General features: G+C 46.1%; 2 protein-coding genes across 4 annotated transcripts; one reads left to right on the top strand and one right to left on the bottom strand.

The window, feature by feature from the left end:
* Nucleotides 1-764: 764 nt before the first annotated feature.
* cdk2 (cyclin dependent kinase 2) lies at nt 765-4,870 on the bottom strand. Of its 2 annotated transcripts, XM_060069569.1 has the most exons (8): nt 4,198-4,870; nt 3,615-3,692; nt 3,388-3,505; nt 2,886-3,056; nt 2,670-2,771; nt 1,983-2,186; nt 1,498-1,612; nt 765-1,410 (listed from the first exon to the last, which is right to left on the bottom strand). In XM_060069569.1, the coding sequence occupies exons 1-7, from the start codon at nt 4,311-4,313 to the stop codon at nt 1,508-1,510; spliced, it is 894 nt and encodes a 297-aa protein (XP_059925552.1). In that variant the 5' UTR covers nt 4,314-4,870; the 3' UTR covers nt 765-1,410; nt 1,498-1,507. The 2 variants fall into 2 exon arrangements, with proteins under 2 accessions (XP_059925552.1, XP_059925551.1); XM_060069568.1 differs by having other exon boundaries at nt 765-1,612; nt 4,198-4,868.
* Nucleotides 4,871-7,723: 2,853 nt separating this feature from the next.
* Nucleotides 7,724-14,357, top strand: pmela (premelanosome protein a). Of its 2 annotated transcripts, XM_060068324.1 has the most exons (13): nt 7,734-7,893; nt 8,838-8,933; nt 9,175-9,321; nt 9,799-9,939; nt 10,450-10,611; nt 10,846-11,130; nt 11,286-11,866; nt 11,903-12,281; nt 12,406-12,567; nt 12,680-12,782; nt 12,924-13,129; nt 13,403-13,493; nt 13,808-14,357. In XM_060068324.1, exons 1-13 carry the CDS (start codon nt 7,836-7,838, stop codon nt 13,953-13,955), a joined length of 2,559 nt encoding a protein of 852 aa, XP_059924307.1. In that variant the 5' UTR covers nt 7,734-7,835; the 3' UTR covers nt 13,956-14,357. The 2 variants fall into 2 exon arrangements, with proteins under 2 accessions (XP_059924306.1, XP_059924307.1); XM_060068323.1 differs by having other exon boundaries at nt 7,724-7,893; nt 11,286-12,281.
* Nucleotides 14,358-20,323: the final 5,966 nt, after the last annotated feature.

Here is a 20,323-nt window from a genome sequence, read left to right on the forward strand (position 1 = left end):
GAATACTAAATATTGTATTATCAATTGATATATTGTATTATACTATACATCAAGTCTTAATATATAGACTGAGCCACATAACCACGCGAAGACGGCCTATTCAACATACAATCTAGTTATGCTTTACCGAAAAGGTCAAAGGAAATGGAAATGTTGGTCTCTATATTTGCTTATTTTGTGAATCTAATCATGCAATATGCAGAGAGCTCCATCTCAGTAACCTCCAAATGTAGGCTCTTGTAAGAAACTTTAGACGACAAACCTTGGTCGCCATCTGCTGGTCGGAGCCTGACACTGAATGGATACATGTAGGATACTAGTTCTGTCCCCTCCAACTTCCAACCAAGGTGGAACCCTGATACAACAAGAGGATGACGAGTTTCAAGATTGATGCTCAAAATGTAAAGTTCAAGCAGAGTTCAGTTTCAGCTGAATACGGCGTATATACTAGTTAATTGAGAAATATTGTAGAGTATTGCACAATTGTTTATTGAGAATCTAAAACATATACCAATCAATGCATAGCTGTATTTTACAAAAGAAGCAGTTTTTCCAATGTTCCTGCATCCATACATATTCAACACACCAGAGTAATCGTAGTAACTTGGTTAGAGATTCTGTTGCCTCTAGGTTGTGATTCTTCTCATCCGACTAATGTTCTTAAAAAAGACAAATCCATTCCATGAGAAACTGGAGAGGTAGACTAAAATAGCTTAAGATTTGATAACATAACATTAGGAAATATTAAATAAAATGCATGTCAGTCATGCTTAAAACAATCTTTTATTGTGTGAAAGATGTGACGGTTTATACAAAAAAGATATTAAGTTCAAAATTAAATATGTCCCATTAGTGAGCTAGACTTATCTACCAATATATAAAAACATTAACAACATAGTACTGTTGTAAACTTTTTTTATTTTTTACTGTTTATTTTAAGCATTTGTAAAAAACAATTTTTTTAAAAGTTTACAAATTCTCTTGACAAATAAAACCTAGCACCTTTACACAAAGCGGAAAGCTGAATTACAATAACAATAATAATAAAACGATGAACTCGGCACATTCTCGGAAAACGTTCCGGCAGAAGGCTGAAGTTCTCATGCATCCAGGAACGCCCAGGAAAACGCAACCGAGGAACAGAGCAGCAACCGTATCGGAAAACTTCTCAAACAACGTTATCCACCAACGGGTGGAGAGGAAACACACCCACACACACACAAACAAACACAACCACACGGTTTTTAGAACTCTTGTTACTTTAACTGGCATCAACAGCGGGGTCAGGGAACAACGCCAGCTCGGGACTGACTTGAGGAACGCTGATGGAACGTCGGAATGAAAACGATCGTAGGAATGAGCGGCGAGAAGGCACCGGTTGAGTCTTGTCGCGACGGCCCCCCGTCCCCCGTGGCCGCTGGAGAGAGACCGAGGGAACACACTGAGGTGAAGCAGCAGGGTCCCGTATTGCTCCGTTGTCGTGGGAACCAGAACTAGGTTTTTACCCTCAGAGTCGCAGGTGCGGGACGGGCATAGTGACGTCGCGGAAGAACCGGTGGACAAGAGCGTTTTTGGCCGATATCCTCTTGTTGGGGTCGTAACTCAACATTTGCTGCAAAGATAAAGACGGCAAAGGTGAGAGGATTATCATGAGAGGGTGAGACTACAGATCAGGGCGTGTGTAAATAACACGGCGGGCGACACTGAGGGCGAGCAGCTCGCTAGTGTTGTTGTAGTTCCCTACTCAACCAGGGTGTGGTGAACGGCATTAAGGAGCGTAGGCAAGTTGAGGAGTTGCAGCCTAGTTTCTATATCGGAAAATAACAAAACAGCACTACTCTTGAAGGGCGACACACTGTCTCATAAAAGGAGGAGACTGCACCGGTCGGGTACGACGACCTGCCACTAAACAAACGAACCCGGACGTTTATCGAGACCGACTTGTAACCCAGTACCCGCTGACGGACCCTAACGGAGCTTACCGCCAGCAGCTCGCGGCCGTCGTCGTCCAGCGGGGGGACCACCTTGTTCATGTCCTGCCGCGCCCACTTGGGGAAGGAGGGCTTGTAGTCGGGCATTGAGGTGACGCCCGGCCACACCGTCTCGTCCGGCGTTCCCAGCGTCCGGAAGATCCGGAACAGCTGGTCGATCTCAGAGTCCCCGGGGAACAGGGCCCGCTTGGTGATCTGGGGGAGAGGGGGGAGAGGGAGGAGAGGGAGGAAAGGGGGGAGAGAGCGTGGCCGTGAGATGAGAACGTCAGCCTTCTGTTGGAACGCCTTCTGTTGGAACGTTTTCCGTTTGGAGAACGTTTTATAATTATTGTTATTATAATTAAGCTTTACGATTTGTGTAGAAGTTCTAGGTTTTATTTGTTAAAATAATTTGTATACTTAAAAGAATATTTTATATATGTTTTACAAAAGCTTAAAATAAAACATGTTAAAAAATACTCATGTTTTTATATATTTGCAGATTGTAGTCCAGCAAACTAATGGAAAATATTTAATTTTGAACGCAATATCTTTTTATATAAATAGTCACACACTTTCACACAATAAAAGACTGTTTGAAGCACGGCTTGGCGTGGGTCGCTGGACCCTCGCGGTCGGGCGGGCGCTACAGACGGGGGGGGGGGACAGCGCTGCGGTCCACACCACTGAAGGACGTACCATCTCAGCGAAGATGCAGCCCAGGCTCCACAGGTCCACGGCGGTGGAGTAGTATTTACAGCCCAGGAGGATCTCTGGAGCTCGGTACCAGAGCGTCACCACCTGCAGGGGGGAGACATCAAAGCGGTGAGGTTTAGAAACAATATGGCGTTACCCCACCATAGGAGATAACAGCGGAGCTGGACGGGGCTGGACGTGATCCCCGACTCCTCTGACCTCATGCGTGTACGTGCGGACCGGCACCCCGAAGGCCCTGGCCAGGCCGAAGTCGGCCAGCTTGATCTCCCCCTGGGCGTTGATGAGAAGGTTCTGGGGCTTCAGGTCCCGGTGGAGGACCCGGTGGGAGTGACAGAAGGCAAGGCCCTGCAGCAGCTGGAAGAGGTAGCTCTGCCAGGAGGGACATGGGAAGACCGTAGCATTTAAATTTGCATTTACATTCAGGGCGTTTAGCAGACTTTTTTATCTGACTAATGTGTTAATAAGTACATTTGTCAAGAAAGAGAAACATTATATCGCTGTCAGTACAGTAAAGGTATTCATAGAACAAGAAGTGTTGGACTTCGACATCACTAACAATCGTTAGAGGTTACTAACAAAAGATACTATGTGTAAGTGCCAGGACGTATAACATACAATAATTCTGTACCATTCAAACTACACGTTCCAGCTGATCACTCTGATCTTCTAGAAAACTCATAGGGATGAAGGTCGTGTGTACCTTCACGAGGGGCAGGGGGACGCCGGTGATGGAGGAGTCCATGAACTTCTTCAGGTCCTGGTGAAGGAACTCGAAGACGAGGTAGAGCTTATTTTCCGTGTGGATGACGTCCAGCAGCCTAGGGGGGAGGGGGGGGGGGGGGGGGAGGGGATGGGGGAAGACGGGTCAGCGCAGCATTTCACCTCGGCGTTACACCTGGTGCTGGCTGGAAACAGAGGAGGACCTACTTGACGATGTTGGGGTGACTGAGTTCTTTCAGGAGCGAGATTTCCCGGATGGCCGTGCTTGGCACCCCCTCCGTTTCCCTGGTAACCAGGAAGTATAAAACAACATGTTGGACTTTGACATCACTGGACACCGCAGCCCACTCGCATTCTGTGGCTTATCAAAAGATAAAGCGCTAGAGTATATTTCCATTACGAGACAAATTATAGCGTAATGATATTAGTATTAGGCTTACCCCAGCCAGCAGTACTGTTACCCCAGCCAACAGTACTATTACCCCAGCCAACAGTACTGTTAGCCAAGCCAGCAGTACTGTTACCCCAGCCAGCAGTACTGTTACCCCAGCCAGCAGTACTGTTACCCCAGCCAGCAGTACTGTTACCCCAGCCAGGAGTAGAGTTAGCCCTGCAGCAGCAGTAGTAGTGTTACCCCAGCAGTAGTGTTACCCCAGCCAGCAGTACTGTTAGCCCTGCCAGCAGTACTGTTACCCCAGCAGTAGTGTTACCCCACAGTAGTGTCACCCCAGCAGCAGCAGAAGTAGTAGTAGTATTACCACAGCAGCAGTGTTACGCCACAAGGACTTACGTGTCTAGTCGGATTTTCTTGAGGGCAACCGTCTCGCCCGTGACTTTGTTCTTGGCTTTGTAGACCACGCCATATGTCCCCTCGCCGATCTTCTCCACCTTCTGAAACGAGTCCATCCTGAAGGCTCCTGGAGTCAACACCTCGACAGACACTAGCTACAGAGCGGCGTTACAACGACCAAAACCACCGAAAAATTCCCCGTCTAACTTGTTGTTATATTTTATTTTTTTACTTAAACGGCCCACAGCTGTAATTCCTCTATAAAAGACACTTCTTATGAGTTTTTTTGGACGAACTCAAATTGTCGATAAGTGTATTAGCTCTGCCATGGGTAAATGCTAACGTGAAACAATAATAAAGAAAGAAACGGATAAGCGCGCGTCAACTCTGAACGGGGTGGAACCTATCAGCGGTTCCCGCGTTCTCCCGGGATGCGCTCGTTTTCGTTCACTTTCGGGACGCCTATGCCAGCCAGGGTGGGGCCAAAATTAGACAAACCCTGTATTGCTACACCTTTCCGTTCGTTTGCTAAACTATACATGATAGTATAGCTTAACTATAAAACATACTATAAATTAAATTATAGTAGGAACGTACTTTTAGACCTATAGTAAGTCATTGTAAAACATCCCAATTGTCGGAGTTAGAGCGGAGTGAGCTGCAAGTGCTGGAGTTAAAAACAAGCATTCACGGAGCTGCAGTTTTCACGTGACTTCAGGCCCCGCCTCCCTTGAAAAACTTGAGCAGCTGTCCCGTGACGTCACCTTCAACACAGAGGACGCTGATCCCAGACCACAATATTAAAGGCACCCAGTGCAACTTTCGAGGCTTAAAAATAAACATTACATTTCTAGTCTTTTTTACACGTAGTAAGTTTCAATAACTCCATACCATTACATACCGACATTTAAGCAGCAAAGATGAGACGTCGTTGTGTGGTGAGAACTGATACAAAATCGATAACAACAACAATGCCGCCATTTTCTTTATTTTTTGTAACCTACAATAAATAAAGCAGGCTTCCAGTCAGTGGAAAAATGGCTTCTCCCCACCGGCGATTGTTGTTGTTGACGATTTTCTATCAGTTCTCACCACACAACGACGTCTCATCTTTGCTCCTTGAATGTCGATATGTAATGGAGTTATTGAAACTTACTACGTGTAAAAAATACTAGAAATTGAATGTTTATTTTTCATTGAATGTTTACATAAAGTTGCACTGGGTGCCTTTAACAATAACTGTAATTAGTGAATGATAACTTAGTATAGGCTGCATTACGGTGTTCAAGAGGCCTATCGACAGTGTTGTGCCTGAACGCGTTCATTGAACGATAGTTCATGAACTCGTTCATATTTTCGGCGAACGTGAACTGAACGTACTGTATTACTGCCTGATGAACGTTACTGTGAACTCGTTCATTCTGGTGTCTGTGAACGGCACGCGCACTCGGTTTAACTTCGTTCAATTGGGGGGTTATTTGTTTATCAAAACGGCGGATGCGCGCGCAGAATGATTTGTTTGACCGGTTGCCATGGTTATCTCCGTGTGTTTCATTTGCAGTTGCGGCGTTGTCAGCTTACTGTTACATTAAACTCCAATCAGAAATCAGCCTATCGAGTTTAAGACTCCTCAATGACAGTATTACTTAAACTCCTCCTAAGGTCTGGTTTTTGGCCTCTTTTGGAACGTTGGACTCTTTTCAAATAAGATTATATAGCCTATGTAATTTAATAATTATATGATAAAGCTATATACTACCTTATCCTAGTTATGGTCAATGGCTCCATACAGAGAAGCATAACATTTCACCACAATTATTATCACCTCTCATTATTTTAAATATTTTAGGAATATTCTTTCTAAAATATTCCCGAAATGGTAAGTTTTTCTTCGTTAACAAATATAAATAAGAATAAGAATTCACTCCCTTTTTTCATGCAACAACCCGTTCCCATTGAGCACGTCTTGTGGCGAATACTTACTCTGGGGTGAGGCCTGGGTATTCGTGGTATTTCAAGTCAGGTGCTTCGCGGGGAGGACTTACCACCAGTAAGCTCTGTTGTCAGAGAGGCGCACGAGGGATCACATGCAGGCCCGCCGCAGCGGTATCCCAGACATGAGACAGCGCTCAGCCTCCTGGTTCCGCAGATCGGCGGACAGAGTTCCCATTGAGCTCTGCTCTCCAGTGATGGCTGCTCCGCTCCAGGGGCCGGGTCATCTGCTCGGTCTAATGAGAACCGAGTTTGCCCATTTAGAGTTGACTTATAATGTACTCATTAAGATCTGGGTTAGAGGTTACCTGTTGGACAATTATTATTGCTCCAGGGTCTACCCTGACTTTTAAATGATTCTCATTAGATGGGAAAACCTACTCTTTATTTCATTGATTTAATTAAGGGTAGGCCTACATTTATATGGGTTTCTACCCACAGCATAGAAAAAACAATATTCAAGATGAGACATAACATGCATTATTATTATCGTTAGGAGTATTATCATTAAATTATGAAAACAACACTTTCTTATTATTAAAGAAAACATAAATTGACCAGAATTATTAATTGGGGCTGCTTGATGATGTTTATATACAATGACTTTGACTTACATACATTGACGTTGATTCATAATAACATTCTTTAAAAAACTGCGAATGGGGAGCATTTAGAGCTAGCCTGATTACGGCCTCATATGCTCAATGAAGCAGCACGGATGTGTGGCGCTCACAACGATGTGTCCCCGCCTCAACGAAAGGCCTGCAGATAGACGCTCCTGTGCTCGGGGAACAAAAGGAAGCTATTGATTGGCTATGCTCACCCTCATCTTGTGACCCTCTTGCGGACTCAAAGGTCAGATTTGAAATTTGCATGACTAAGACAGCTCTATTAACTCCTCGATGGGCCACAGACATGGCCCAGTGTATTTACTGTATTTATCCACCATAGTAATGTGTCAAGCATTCTAGTTAAATTAAAAATAAATATATTTTTAATTTTGAACTCATTATTTACCGTTTGAATTCATGTACTACCTAATTTGGTCCACATCTGTTTATTGAATGTAATTCCTGCTTTAAAAAGTTTTGTATATATAGAAAGATATATTTTACATCTTCCTTTCCTAGCATAATGCCTTAGAACATATATCAATGCATCCATTTATTCTAATAGATCAGAAATCTGAAATTAATAAGAACAATTATTGAAAGAAGAAACTAATGACTAAAGACTAAAGACTGTGATTGCTCAATGAACAGTGATCAATAACATCTATCGGAGTACAGTACAGAACCAATCAGTTACAACAGAACCCAGAGTTTATCAATGAATAATGATCAATGACATCTATTGGAGTACAGTACAGAACCGATCAGTTACAACAGAACAAAGAGTTTATCAATAAAGATTGAACAATAACATGTATTGGAGTAGAGTAGAACTGATCGGTTACAACAGAACCCAGAGTTGACCAAAGAGGGCGGGGCCAATGGGCAGCCTAGATGATGATGTCAGAGATGAGAGGAACGTTTATGCTAATTCAGGGCCAGAGGTACTCTTAAAGAGGCTCAGAAGTCCTCCCTTTCGTCAGTCTGGAAGTTGTTTAGAACAGGTGAGAAGTAGGATCAGACGGTCGTGCTAAAATGGGGACGGTAACTCTGTTGGTTCTGGTATTGGCTTTCACATCTACAACTGTGGCAAGTGAGTACATCTCCAGTTCCTAGATAGCATGGTTGGATCTGATCAATGGTTTGATGCTTATTTGTCTTGCTCACTGAGTTCCCAATGTCTGTCATTGATTTGTTTCGCCACTGTGACAAAAGAACTATGGTATTAACACCTCCTCAACAAACAATACTGTTGCTTGTTAATGGTTTGAGAATTCAAGCTTCCTCATTTTGCTCAAAGGCATCATGTAGTTAAATTAGATGTGACCAATGTTACTAATCATCTTAACCTCCATGTCAACTTGTGGTCTGACGCTTGTTAGGTTATGTGTGTTCTCATTGAGACTAAAGTAATCCATTGATTGAAGTGTGTGGTGAATTTATCTGATTTCATGGCTACACAAATCACCGCTCTTCACAAATTCAAATAAATTCAAAGCAATAATTTAAAAACTGAAACATAGACTCTTTCTATTAGTTCACATTCAGGATACTTTTAATTAGTTTACTCTGATTTGGATACTTTGCGTGAAACCAAATGATTAGAGTAAGGTTATGGATGAGGTTTCCCACACGGATCATCAATCAAGTTGAAGGGAAGGTGGCTGCACGTCTGAGCTCTCATTCCACCGCTGGGATTACCACCGCTCAGATGATGGTCACATGAAAAGGATTGGGGGGTTTCAGCCCGGTCTTGTGACTGGCGCCCCTAGACCTCAACACACGTCATACCTTCACCATTTACCATTGTGCCATGTTCACTCTGCCTGCCAAGTTTACAGAACACCACATTTAAAATCGAAACATTGAAGTGGGTTTGCATCGGAACATTTGAAAGAATAAACAAAACATCTCTTAGAAATTGGGCCCTAAGGGATTTTCAAATAGAACATGTGTGATTTTTGTGTTACAGGCTGAATCATATATTGCGAAACCCTTTAGGTGCGTTCAGAAGGACTCATGTATTTTGTCTTTCAGGGTCTAAGGTTCAGTTCACACGGTTTCGTTCATGGAACTCAAGAATGTACCCCGTATGGAGAGATGGAGACTCAAGATTCAGAAACTGTTGGACTGGTGAGAACACTAATTACAATCTATGTTTAACTCTTAAAAGGTTTCATTAGGTGTTCTGACACTATGGGCCATTACAAATTGGTCAAATGTTAATCCTTATAAAACTCTTATAAAACCCTATATTTCTTCAGCTCGATGTACACTATAATCCTGTGGGTTATTTCCTGTATGTGTAGAACTGATGTTTTCCCAAATGTTCCACATTGATGTCGTTTATCTTCCTCCCATGGCTGGGTTCAAGGCGGTAACGTATCCTTTGAAGTCCGGAACGACGCGCCCACCCTGACGGGCGCCAAGGCGACCTTCAACATCGACCTCCACTTCCCCACCAACCAATCCGTGCTCCCCGACGGCCAGGTGGTCTGGGCCAGGAACTGCACCGTCGACGGTCAGCCATCTTCTCCTTTCTTTGACATCATTTTTTACTCTTTTATGACATGGGAACACTGTTACATTTACATTTACATTCAGGGCGTTTAGCAGCCGCCTTTATTCAACGCGACTTAGAATAAGTTCATTTGTCAGAAGAAAGAGAAAGAACAATATACTGCTGTCGGTACAGTAAGGATGTTCATAGAACCAAGTGCCAAGCACTAACAATCGATAGGTTAACCCATTCCCCTTACACAACAAAGATAGCTAGGATAAGATGAGTACTATTTAAAAGTGCCAGGACGTACAACATACAATAAGTGTGTTCATTAAGTGCCAGGACGTACAACATACAATAAGTGTGTTCATTAAGTGCCAGGATCATCATCCTCTTGGTCATCCATCACCTTCAGGCCTTGCTCTCCGTGCCTTGTGGCCTTGTGGCGTTGCATCCTGGTTCATTGTTTGTACTCTTCTGATTGGTCCCTTCCAGGGCGGGACTATGTGGAGGGGCAGGCGGTGTACGCTGACCGGGCCTCAGGCAGCAGAGGAGTCGGGGTGTTCCCAGACGGCTCCCCCTTCAACAGGACTCAGGATCGGAAGCCCCGCTACGTGTTTGTGTGGAAAACTTGGGGTAAAGATTTTTATTTTTTTATTTCTTGGTTGATTTCAGAGACATTGCACACTAATCAACAGCCAAACTGTAAGTGAGCCAGAGTTAGCCTAAGAGGCGGATTGTTTACATCCGTTGTCCCCGGCCACACATTAAAAAAGATGACCTAAGACTCGTTGTGGAAACGTAGTCATTCTAATTGGCATGTTGAACATTGTATCTCTCTTTATCGTGTCATGATCTATCAGCATAGCAACGATTTTTAACGAAAAAATTACGTATTTTATGATTTGGCCATAGTTTTATCAACCCCAGTGAAGTAATGAAACATAAAAGTATTTTTGTTCCCCTAATCTATCATCTTTTAACGAAATTAGATTTTTAGAAATGGAAAATATCTGTGTATAGAAATGAATTGTACAGCTAGAGTCCAGAGACGATGTTAAAGATTCAGAAGTGTCGCTCAACTGACTGCTCCAGCTCAGTCGACAGCTTCTAGTGTTCTTATGAGTGGTTTGGTTTCCTCCAAAGGTCGCTTCTGGCAGGTGGCCGACGGCCCCTCCTCCTCCCTCAGCATTGACACCGACAGTGTCCCGCTGGGCTCCTACAAAATGGAGGTGGTCATCTACCACAGCCGTGGAGACGACCAGTTCATCCCCCTCGGATATGCCTCAACACAGTTCTCCATCACCGGTTTGAACACTTATTACAATACATGTTCAACTTCACTTTAAAGGTTTGACCAGGTGTTCTGAGACTACAGGCCTCTACAAATTTATAAAATGTTAATCCTTACAAAACTCATAAAACCTTACATAGCTTGGTGTACGTTATAATCCACCATGTTATACTCCTCTGTGATCAACACCCTGCGACTCCTCTATCATCTCATGGTTGTATCCTAACATCTCGTTTCTTCACCCTCAGATCAAATCCCCTTCACCATCTCCCTCAACCAGATCAACGACGTCAACCAGAACGACCAGAGCTTCATCCAGAACCGAGCCATCGCCTTCAACGTCCGGCTCCACGATCCCAGCCAGTACCTGGGCTCCTCCGACATCACCTTCAACTGGGACTTTGGGGACCAGACCGGGACCCTCATCTCCAGGGACCTGAGCGTGACTCACACCTACCTGTCGCCAGGCGCCTACAAACCCAAGGTGGTCCTGATGGCCACCATTCCCAACGTCTGTGCCGAGACCACCGCCGGTACGATGCCATGAACTCAACATCCAAATCCTGCTGTTTGTCCTCCCACTCATCCTCCTTTTACCACTCTTTGCTACTTTTGAAATATACATTAGATATTTGTAATTATATGTATTGTCCGTCACCCATTAAACCTCTCCCTTTACCTTCCTCAGTGGCCCCAGTCGCTCCCTCCGCTGCCCCTGTAGTCGTTGTAGTGGCCTCCACCCCGAGCCCCATCCCAGCTGACGACCTGGCCCTCGCTGCCTCCGTCCAGCCAGCGACCGACCTCGCTGTGGACACAGCAGCCGAGGCCGCCGTGGCCCCTGCAGCAGAGGGGGAGGCAGACGCCGCCGTGGCCCCGGAAACCGTAGAGGCTGTGGAGGCCGTTGTGGTGCCTGGAGATGAAGAGGCCCTCGTCGTCCCTGCAGCAGGAGAGGCTGTTGAGGTCGTCCTGGCCCCTGGAGATGAAGAGGCCCTCGTCGTCCCTGCAGCAGGAGAGGCTGTTGAGGTCGTCCTGGCCCCTGGAGATGAAGAGGTTGTGGAGGCAGCTGTCGCCCCTGCAGGTGAAGAGGCGGTCGAAGCCGCTGTGACCCCGGCCACCGTAGAGGCTGTGGAGGCCGTTGTGGTCGCTGGAGAGGAGGCGGCCGTTGAGGCAGCCGTCGTCGTCCCGGAGGCAGAAGAGGCTGTTGTGGCGGCTGTGGTCCCTGCAGCTGAAGAGGCTGATGAGGCAGCTGTAGCCGCTGCAGAGGGAGAGGTTGTTGAGGCCGCCGTGGCCCCCGAGGCAGAAGAGGTTGTTGTGGCCGCCGTGGCCCCTGAGGCAGAAGAGGCCACCGTGGCCGCCGTGGCCCCTGAGGCCGAAGAGGTTGTTGAGGCCACCGTGGCCGCTGTAGATGAAGCCGCGGTCCCCACCGACGCGGCTGCCGTCGCCGTCGATGGCGTGGCCGTGGAGGCGGAAGAAGCCCTGGTGGTGGAGGCTGCCACTGCCGCTCCGGTGGAGGCAGTGGAGCAGGTGGAGGCGGTTGCCGTGGTAACAGAGGCGGCCCCGGCCGTTAACGTCCTGGTGCCTGCGGCCACTGAGAGCACCGAGGTGGTCGTGGAGGTCGCTGCCGCGGTCGACGCTGAGGCGGAAGTAGCAGAGGTCGAATTCAATGAGGGCGCAGTCCCAACAGGTGACCAGTTATGTTCATACGTTACATTACATTCCCATTCCATCAACTTTCCAAACATCTCAGGCCACTTAACTCTGTTAAACATCTGAAAAACGATCTTCCATTTTCTCCCCTTAAAAAAAAGTTGGAGTAGTCGCGGTGGAGTTGGCGGCTGAGGTGGAGGTCACCGCGGAGAACGAGCCCGCCCAGGTGGCGCTGGTCCTGACCAAGAGACAGGCCCCCGAAGCCCCCGCAGACTGCACCGTCTACCGCTACGGCTCCCTGGCCACCTCGGTGGAGATCATCCGTGAGTGAAGCCAAGCGTTTGTGGTCTGAATTCAATGCATGGTACTCGGGTCGCCATCGGTGGACGTGAAGGACTTCATGGTTGACTTCTTCTTGGCCTCTCTGCACTACAGAGGGGATAGAGAGTGTGGAGATCCTGCAGGTTTCCAACGTGGTGTCCCTGACGACTGAGCTGGGGCAGAATGCCGTGGACCTGACCATCAGCTGTCAAGGAAGGTGAGGAATCACGACCGCCGCTTTCCTCCCGCCTCCCCGTCCTACTCAGTGCTGCTGGGTTACCCTCAGTCAGCAGGTACTTACCACAGGACTGGGGTTGGTCCGGATTGTATTCCCACTGTGTCATGTGACCTCCCGCAGCCTGCCCAGCGAGGTGTGCACCGTGGTCTCCGACGCCGACTGCGTGACGCCCGTGGAGACGGTGTGCGGCGTGGCGCTGCCGTCCCCGGACTGCCAGCTGGTCCTCCGCCAGTTCTTCAACGGCTCCGGCGAGTTCTGCGTCAACGTGTCGCTCACCAACGACGTGAGCCTCGCCGTAACCAGCGCCAGAGTCAGCGTCACCGTCGGTAAGTGCGGTTTCTTTTTTATATTTTACTTTTTCTTTTTTTTTTTTTTACTTTCATTTTGATTTTTTTTAATTGTTTTTAATTACTTTTTTCAAGTGCAGTCATACAATACGTCAGAACAAATCTTATTGATGGTACAGTGAGGTGCCCCCGGGTATGGTGGGATTGATTTTTTAATAGACTTATAAAAAGAGAGAGTGCCCATCCGCGTCTCCTCAGGAAGCTGAGAGCTCGGGGGTTATTGTTGTCTCACTCTGTGCACTGGAACTGCAGGTTCATCGGGTTCTCCTGGCGGCACCGCCGCTACTGTACTGGGAGTCATGGTCATCGTGGGCATCATGGGCACCATTGGACTGATGTACAGGTAGGCTATCCTTCGACCAATGAGATTAATGTACATGTAGTCTATCCTTCAACCAATGAGATTAATGTACAGGTAGTCTATCCTTCAACCAATGAGATTGATGTACAGGTGAGCTATTATTCGACCAATGAGATTGATGTACAGGTAGGCCATCTTTAGACCAATGAGATTGATTTACAGGTGAGCTATCTTTCGAGCAATGAGATCGATGTACAGGTGGTCTATCCTTCAACCAATGAGATGAATGTACAGGTGAGCTATCCTTAAGCCAATGACAATCCCTCACCTCACCTCCCCTCCCCTCCTCTCCACAGACGGGTGAAGCAGTACCAGCCCCTGCGGGAGGAGGGTGAGGGCAGTGGGGTCAACACCATCACGTCGGTGCCCCTGCTGCTGTGGAACCTGCTGAGCCGCCAGTCTCCAGGAGAGAGTCGTCCCCTGCTCCAGAGCCGAGGCGTCTAGGGGCCAGGCTGCCATCACCACCCCCCCCCCGGCCCCTTCCCCCCGGGGACAGGCACACACTGTAGCCCAGCGTGTGGGCCCCCTGTTCTCACACAGCCTGACGGAAACACACCTTCACACGATCCCCTGTTAACGCGCTCAACGAAATAAAATAATTTCCGTGGAACCCAGATGGCCGTCAATAAATGCTTCCGTTGTGAGAAAATCTTGTATTTATTTTGACTCCACTTATTTTTTATTGAATGGCACTAACTGTTTTGTAACTTATTTGTGACGTACTAAGTCCTTAGAGAAGAATCACCATTATTAATGTTAACCTCTTTTCAATTCCTATTCCAATGTAGTTTAAATCATTTGCCCTTTCCAATGTTTGCCGTACTTAATACAAGTTTAAGACTTACATCATTGTGTTTCATCATCTTGTTTTTATTAAAATTTCCTTAATTTCCTATTAATTTGATCATACAGTATTTAAATAGTGACCCCTGTCCATTCTAACATTATACTAACTTAGAGTATTAGATTATTAGTTTAATCTATTAATTTACACTATGATCACGACAGCAAGGAGAAAAATATGAGTACGCTCAACCAGTTACTGTTGGTTACCTCTCCATCTTCTCCTGCTTCTCCTCTTATCCTAACACTAACCCAAACCTAAACCTTACCCTAACCCTAAAGCTAACCCAAACCCGAACCCTAAACCAAACCCTAACCCTAAACCTAACCCTAACCCTGGCCGTAACCTAACCCTAACCCTGACCTAACCCTAACACCAACCGTTATCCGAACCGTGACCCTAACCCTGACCCTTACCTAAACCTAATCCTAACCCTAAAAATGTCATCCCTGACCTCGTCTCAATCCTTCTCCACGGCTGCCAAATCTTCCCTGGCCATCTTTGATCACAGTGTCACACAGTGTCGATCCACAAACCAGATATTTAGCTTTGGTGGCACCAAAGCTAGCATCTTTTGACAGAGCACTAACACATCTGAACAGAACGTTAACATATTTCCACTGACCATTCATACATTTGAAAAACCGTTAACATTTCCGGCCCCTGACCACATCCTCCTGAGCAGCAAACTGAAGGCAATAAACGTATCATTCGATTTTTTGTCGCGTTCCTTAGTTGAGCCACTCAGAACAGCGTTGTGGTGAGTCCTCTCAGCCCAGATGACTGGGCACAAGAGCCAGTTTGAACAGGATATGAGGGGAGCAACTCAGCTTGTCTGGAACCCAGACAGATCAATACATAGTGCACCATCCCATCATCCACCAGCTACGGCACGGCCGGCCGAGGGGAACGGCCGGTAACACGGAAGTTCTCCACTCCCTACTCAGATTCCCACAAATCATGCTCTCCAAACAGACGACGTTTGTTTTACATTTAATTGAACAAAACTTAGTAGGACAACCGAAACTCACGTGGACACAAACCTAGCTGCCACCTGCCAAGCCAGTCAGTATTATCGATGAACTCATCATCCAATCAGCTCAAACAAACGTGTCAGCAGGCTGGCATGCCAGGAAACATGAACACAAGAAGGGACATCAACACAAGCACATACACTAAACTATGACCACGGGCAGGGGCGGACTGGCCATCGGGAGGTTCGGGAGATTTCCCGAACGGCCGGTCGATTTCAGGCCGAGCCGGCCGGCCGTAATTCTTTTAGATTTTTTTTATTATTATTATTATTATTATTTTTTTTTTTATTACATATTTATATTATATTTTTTGTTGTAAAAGATGTAAAAAAAAAATGAAAAAGTTAAGTAAGCCGTGATTTGGGACGGCCTGCGGCCGGATATTTGCTTACAGCGCGAAACGGAGCTCTTGCCTGACGGTGAAACGGGGCCAATGTATTACTGTCAATTTAGAGGGGGGAGCACCCCCACAGTGTATGGGGGCAAAGCGAGCGGCCAAAGCGAGCGGCCGAACGGCCCCTCCCAACTTGGACTGCTCCGCGGTCTGTCATTTCTGATTGGCTCAGCCTGACACACGGCCGGGTCACTTACTTCTCGTTGATCTCACTGAAGTTACACCGAAATACGAAAATGTCAAAAAGGTGGTGGAGAGGAAAAAGAATTGGGTGGCACTCAGAAGTTGAGGTTGAAAAGGAAAAAAATGTTAGAGCAAGACGCAGCCAAATGTGCTAAATTAACCAACCATTTTCGTGGAAAAGCCAAGGTTGACGGCGACGCCCCTGTCAGCGAGTCCAATGGTGAGGCGGGAACAGGACACAGCAACATAGCTATGACAGGTGCACTAGCGAGCATGTTTGGCAATATAATAATGACTTAAACTAATTATGGAAGTACCAGAGACGTCAGAGAACTATTCATAATATTGTAATGCCCACGGAAGAGGCAGTGAATGAAGTATTGATTAGAGAGCGATTTATTAGATACCACCGCTAATAAACCATTGGAACGCTTCAACACCGGTAACCACAGCAACGGACAACAATCTCCCAAACCCTGTGTATGTGTCAATGACAATTTTTTTCCACTAAAATAATTCTATCTTGCACTATTTAGATCATTTTCAGCCTTGATTTACCTTTCTAGGCACATGCAATTTCTAATATTTTGTACATGGACAAGATTGCTTATAAAATATTTCCCAGTGATCTTCACAATATTCTAAACACATGCACATCCCAACATTGACATGCAGTTGCAATGCACATATCCACGGATAAGGACTCATTTTTATTATTTTACACCGGGGCAAAATTCTACGCGCGCTATTCCTGCGGTCTCATAAAAGGCCTCTCCATCCCAAAGTCCCGGGCCAAATTTTTGGGCCAGTCCATCCCTGACCACGGGTCATAACAAGCTCTCTCTAACATACATCAGAGGAACCAGGAAGGATCCAGGAATCCCTCTATGTTCTCCTTAGAAGATGGTGGTAGGAATAATGCATAATATAGAGATTTCCACATTTCAGAGACAGAGATATCGCTGACATGCGTGTTGCTCCTGGGCTCTACGAGGAGGGCGATGGAGAGATAACGCTCACATACGACGGCGGACATCTGAGCAGCCTGGTAAGATGAGAGCTCCAGCCCGACGCATTCTGCCGTGTTCAACAGATAAGTGCTCAGTCAGCAAGGGGGTGAAACCTGAACCACTAAAGAAGGAACCCATGAGAAGGAGTGAGGCTGCTGGGTGTGGTGTGGAGACAGGAGACCCCTGGAGACATGATGATGGAAAATAATGAGTTTTACTTGTACTTGAATCCTGTTTAAAACCGGGACAAGGGTGTGATTGGAAAGAGTCTTTTGCATATTTCGCATATTTCTAAAAATGACAGCATTACGGTATTTGATGGAGTTTGGAGGTATTTCCCCATCCCAAGACATCAGCGATGCATTTGTGTGATTGCAACATTTCCAAACAGTGTCCACACGGTGGCGGTGCAACAGTAGGGAGACGCCTTGGTTTAAAAGGGTGTGCCATAAGAGTCTGTACATACTGTATGTGCTGGCTGAAGACACAAAAGCCTTTATAAAGGACAGGGCTATAAGAGTCCTTACATCTGTTTGTGTGGGCTTGATACCAAAAAGTATTTATAAAGGTTGTGACTATAAGAGTCTGTTCATCTCTTTTTGTGAAGGCTTGTACACAACAGAGCGAACACAGACACTTTTCCCAATGTTTATTTCAGTGTACTTCGCACACGTGTTTTAGTTATGACCATGTTGTGTTGAGAACAGTGTGCGGCTGACATGCAGGTCACATGACACACTGCAGTGCAGAGAAAGAGAGGACTGAATTCACTGCAGAAAATGGACCTTCAGATAAGACCAAGAAAGGTCCTTCAGTTCAGACCAGGAAAGGTTCTTCAGATCAGACCAGGAAAGGTCCTTCTGATCGGACTAGGTAAGGTTCTTTAGAAGGACCAGGAAACGTTCTCCTGATCAGACCAGGAAAGGTTCTTCAGATCAGACCAGGAATGTTCCTTCAGATCAGACCAGGAAGGTCCTTCAGATCAGACCAGGAAAGGTCCTTCAGACCAGACCAGGAAAGGTCCTTCAGATCAGACCAGGAAAGGTTCTTCTGAACGGACCAGGAAAGGTTCTTCAGATCAGACCAGGAAAGGTCCTTCAGATCAGACAAGAACGGACCAGGAAAGGTCCTTCGGTTCAGACCAGGAAAGTGTGTGGAACTGCAAAGTGTTCTGATCTTAATCTGCTAAAAGCATTTCCGGGGATTGCTTTTATAAGTGATTTTGTTTTCAGAGCGTCTTGTGATTTCCTTTTGCACAATACAAACAATCACTTAACCTTTCTTGAGCTCTGTTCACAAATCCAACATCCACAATGGCTCATTGATATTGAAGATCTAAAACTTTATTGATATCCGAAGAAGTTAGACACCGCGTGATGCCCTGTTGCAGGAGACAAAGACAGATAGAAAGCGGACAGACAGACTGAGATCCGACAGATATACGGAGGGCAGACAGATAGATATAGAGTAGACGACAGACTGATAACAGGCAGACAGACATAGAGCAGACAGACAGGCAGAGAACAGACAGACAGATATAGATCAGAGAGAGACGTAGAGCAGACAGCTAGGAAAAAAGCAGACAGACAGGCAAAAGGCAGACAGACAGATAGAGGGCAGACAGAGAGGCAGAGAGCAGACAGACAGGCATAGAGAGATTCAGAGTGGAGCCTTAGAAGAGTTATTGGCCATGAGGCTGATCTGATTAAAGCTCCAGAGGACGTTTGTTATGAGGAACCAGACGTCCTGAACAGCTTCCCCAGAACGCTAACAGGGACTTTGTGTTAGTGTGTTTGGGAAGTGTGTGTGTGTGAGAGAGAAAGAGAGAGAGAGAGAGAGAGAGAGAGAGAGAGAGAGAGAGAGAGAGAGAGAGAGAGAGAGAGAGAGAGAGAGAGAGAGAGAGAGAGAGAGAGAGAGAGAGAGACATCAATTCCCACATTCATAGAGACAGTTAGAGGTGAGATAGAAAGGAAATAAAGAATAGAGAGAGACAAAGAGGGAGGAAGGAGAAAGAGGAAGAGAGGAAAGACGGGAGGGATGGGGAGAGAGAGGATACAGAGAGAAAGAGATGAGTTAGAGGGGAGCGAGAGAGAGGAGACAGCCATGAAGAGAAAGAGAAAGGTAGAGAGAGGAGACAGAGATAAGAGAGAGGGGGGAGAGAGAGGAGACAGAGATGAAGAGGAAGAGATCCAGGAGGAGAAAGGGAGAGCTTTTATTGGCGTCACGTGGGCTGCAGTCCTCCCAGAGGGATGGGGAGGCCAGGAAGCCGGCCACTTGTGTGTGAAGCTTTTTCATTAAACTAAGGGCTCTAATGGGGCCCCCCCAGTAGCAGGTTAATGGTGGAGCAACATGGCTATTGCCTGGCCATCAATTATCCTTCATATGACTTGTGTGGACGTTATAATTAATTAAAGTAAGCATGGAGAAAGTGCTGCATGCGAGGGGAGAAGGGTGGAGGAGTGGGAGAAAGGACCCCACCCAGTGAGAAGAGCGCATGTACTGTTACTGTATATCGGATCAGCAGCCTGTCAGCGTTCTAAATAGAGCCACATAGACACACACAGAAACGCACAAACACAAAGGAACGCACACAGGCACAAACACACACACACACAAGCATGCAGGCAGGCACGCACGCACGCACACACACACACACACGAACGCACACACAGTATGGTACATCTGTGTAAACATGTATCATATTTGCTGCAATGCTGTACGTTGACTGGTTGAATGAGTAACTGCTTAATTTGTCTGCATTTTTATGTAAAAGCTACACAGGAGTGGAGCCAGAAAAGCAATTTTAATAATTAGAAATTCAAGAATTTGACAGTAAAAATAAATACTATTAGCTGTCCTACAGCTTTTTACCTGATATCACTAGCACTAATATTTGGAACCTTTATCACTAGCACTACTCTGTCCACTATTATCATTAGCACTACTATGTATTGTACAACAGCTCTCCATGGAGCGTACTTGTGACTTGTGTGTGTGCAGTTATCCTACTTATGAACTTCCCTTTTTTCCCCTCAAAAGTAAAGAAAGAAAAAGGTATTCTCCGGCATGCTAATATAAATGTGAAATAAACGTCCAATTCAATAATAGTTTCCTCTTCTTCTGCTGGGACTAAGCTCATTAAAGGCATGAGTTATTAAATATCAATAAGCCACCAAGGATTACTGGATGTAATGCACACTAGTTCTAAGGGATAGAATAACTGCACAGTCATGGTTCTGCCATTACCCATCATAACGTCAATACTGCGCTCCATTATCGGAGAGAGGGGGGGACAAAGACGGAAAGGATGGCGGGAAGGATGGAAGGAAAGGGAGAAAGGAAGGAGA

Source organism: Gadus macrocephalus, chromosome 13 (assembly GCF_031168955.1).
Source record: "Gadus macrocephalus chromosome 13, ASM3116895v1".
NCBI classification, from domain to species: Eukaryota; Metazoa; Chordata; class Actinopteri; order Gadiformes; family Gadidae; genus Gadus; species Gadus macrocephalus.

Coding starts and splice junctions, on each gene's coding strand:
- cdk2 (XM_060069569.1), bottom strand. CDS start 4,313: ATGGACTCGTTTCAGAAGGTGGAGAAGATCGGCGAGGGGACATATGGC. Junction 3,506..3,614: donor AGTCACCCCAACATCGTCAA/GTAGGTCCTCCT, acceptor CCTCCCCCCTAG/GCTGCTGGACGTCATCCACA. Junction 2,772..2,885: donor TCCGCACGTACACGCATGAG/GTCAGAGGAGTC, acceptor TCCCCCCTGCAG/GTGGTGACGCTCTGGTACCG.
- pmela (XM_060068323.1), top strand. CDS start 7,836: ATGGGGACGGTAACTCTGTTGGTTCTGGTATTGGCTTTCACATCTACA. Junction 9,940..10,449: donor GTTTGTGTGGAAAACTTGGG/GTAAAGATTTTT, acceptor TTTCCTCCAAAG/GTCGCTTCTGGCAGGTGGCC. Junction 10,612..10,845: donor AACACAGTTCTCCATCACCG/GTTTGAACACTT, acceptor CTTCACCCTCAG/ATCAAATCCCCTTCACCATC.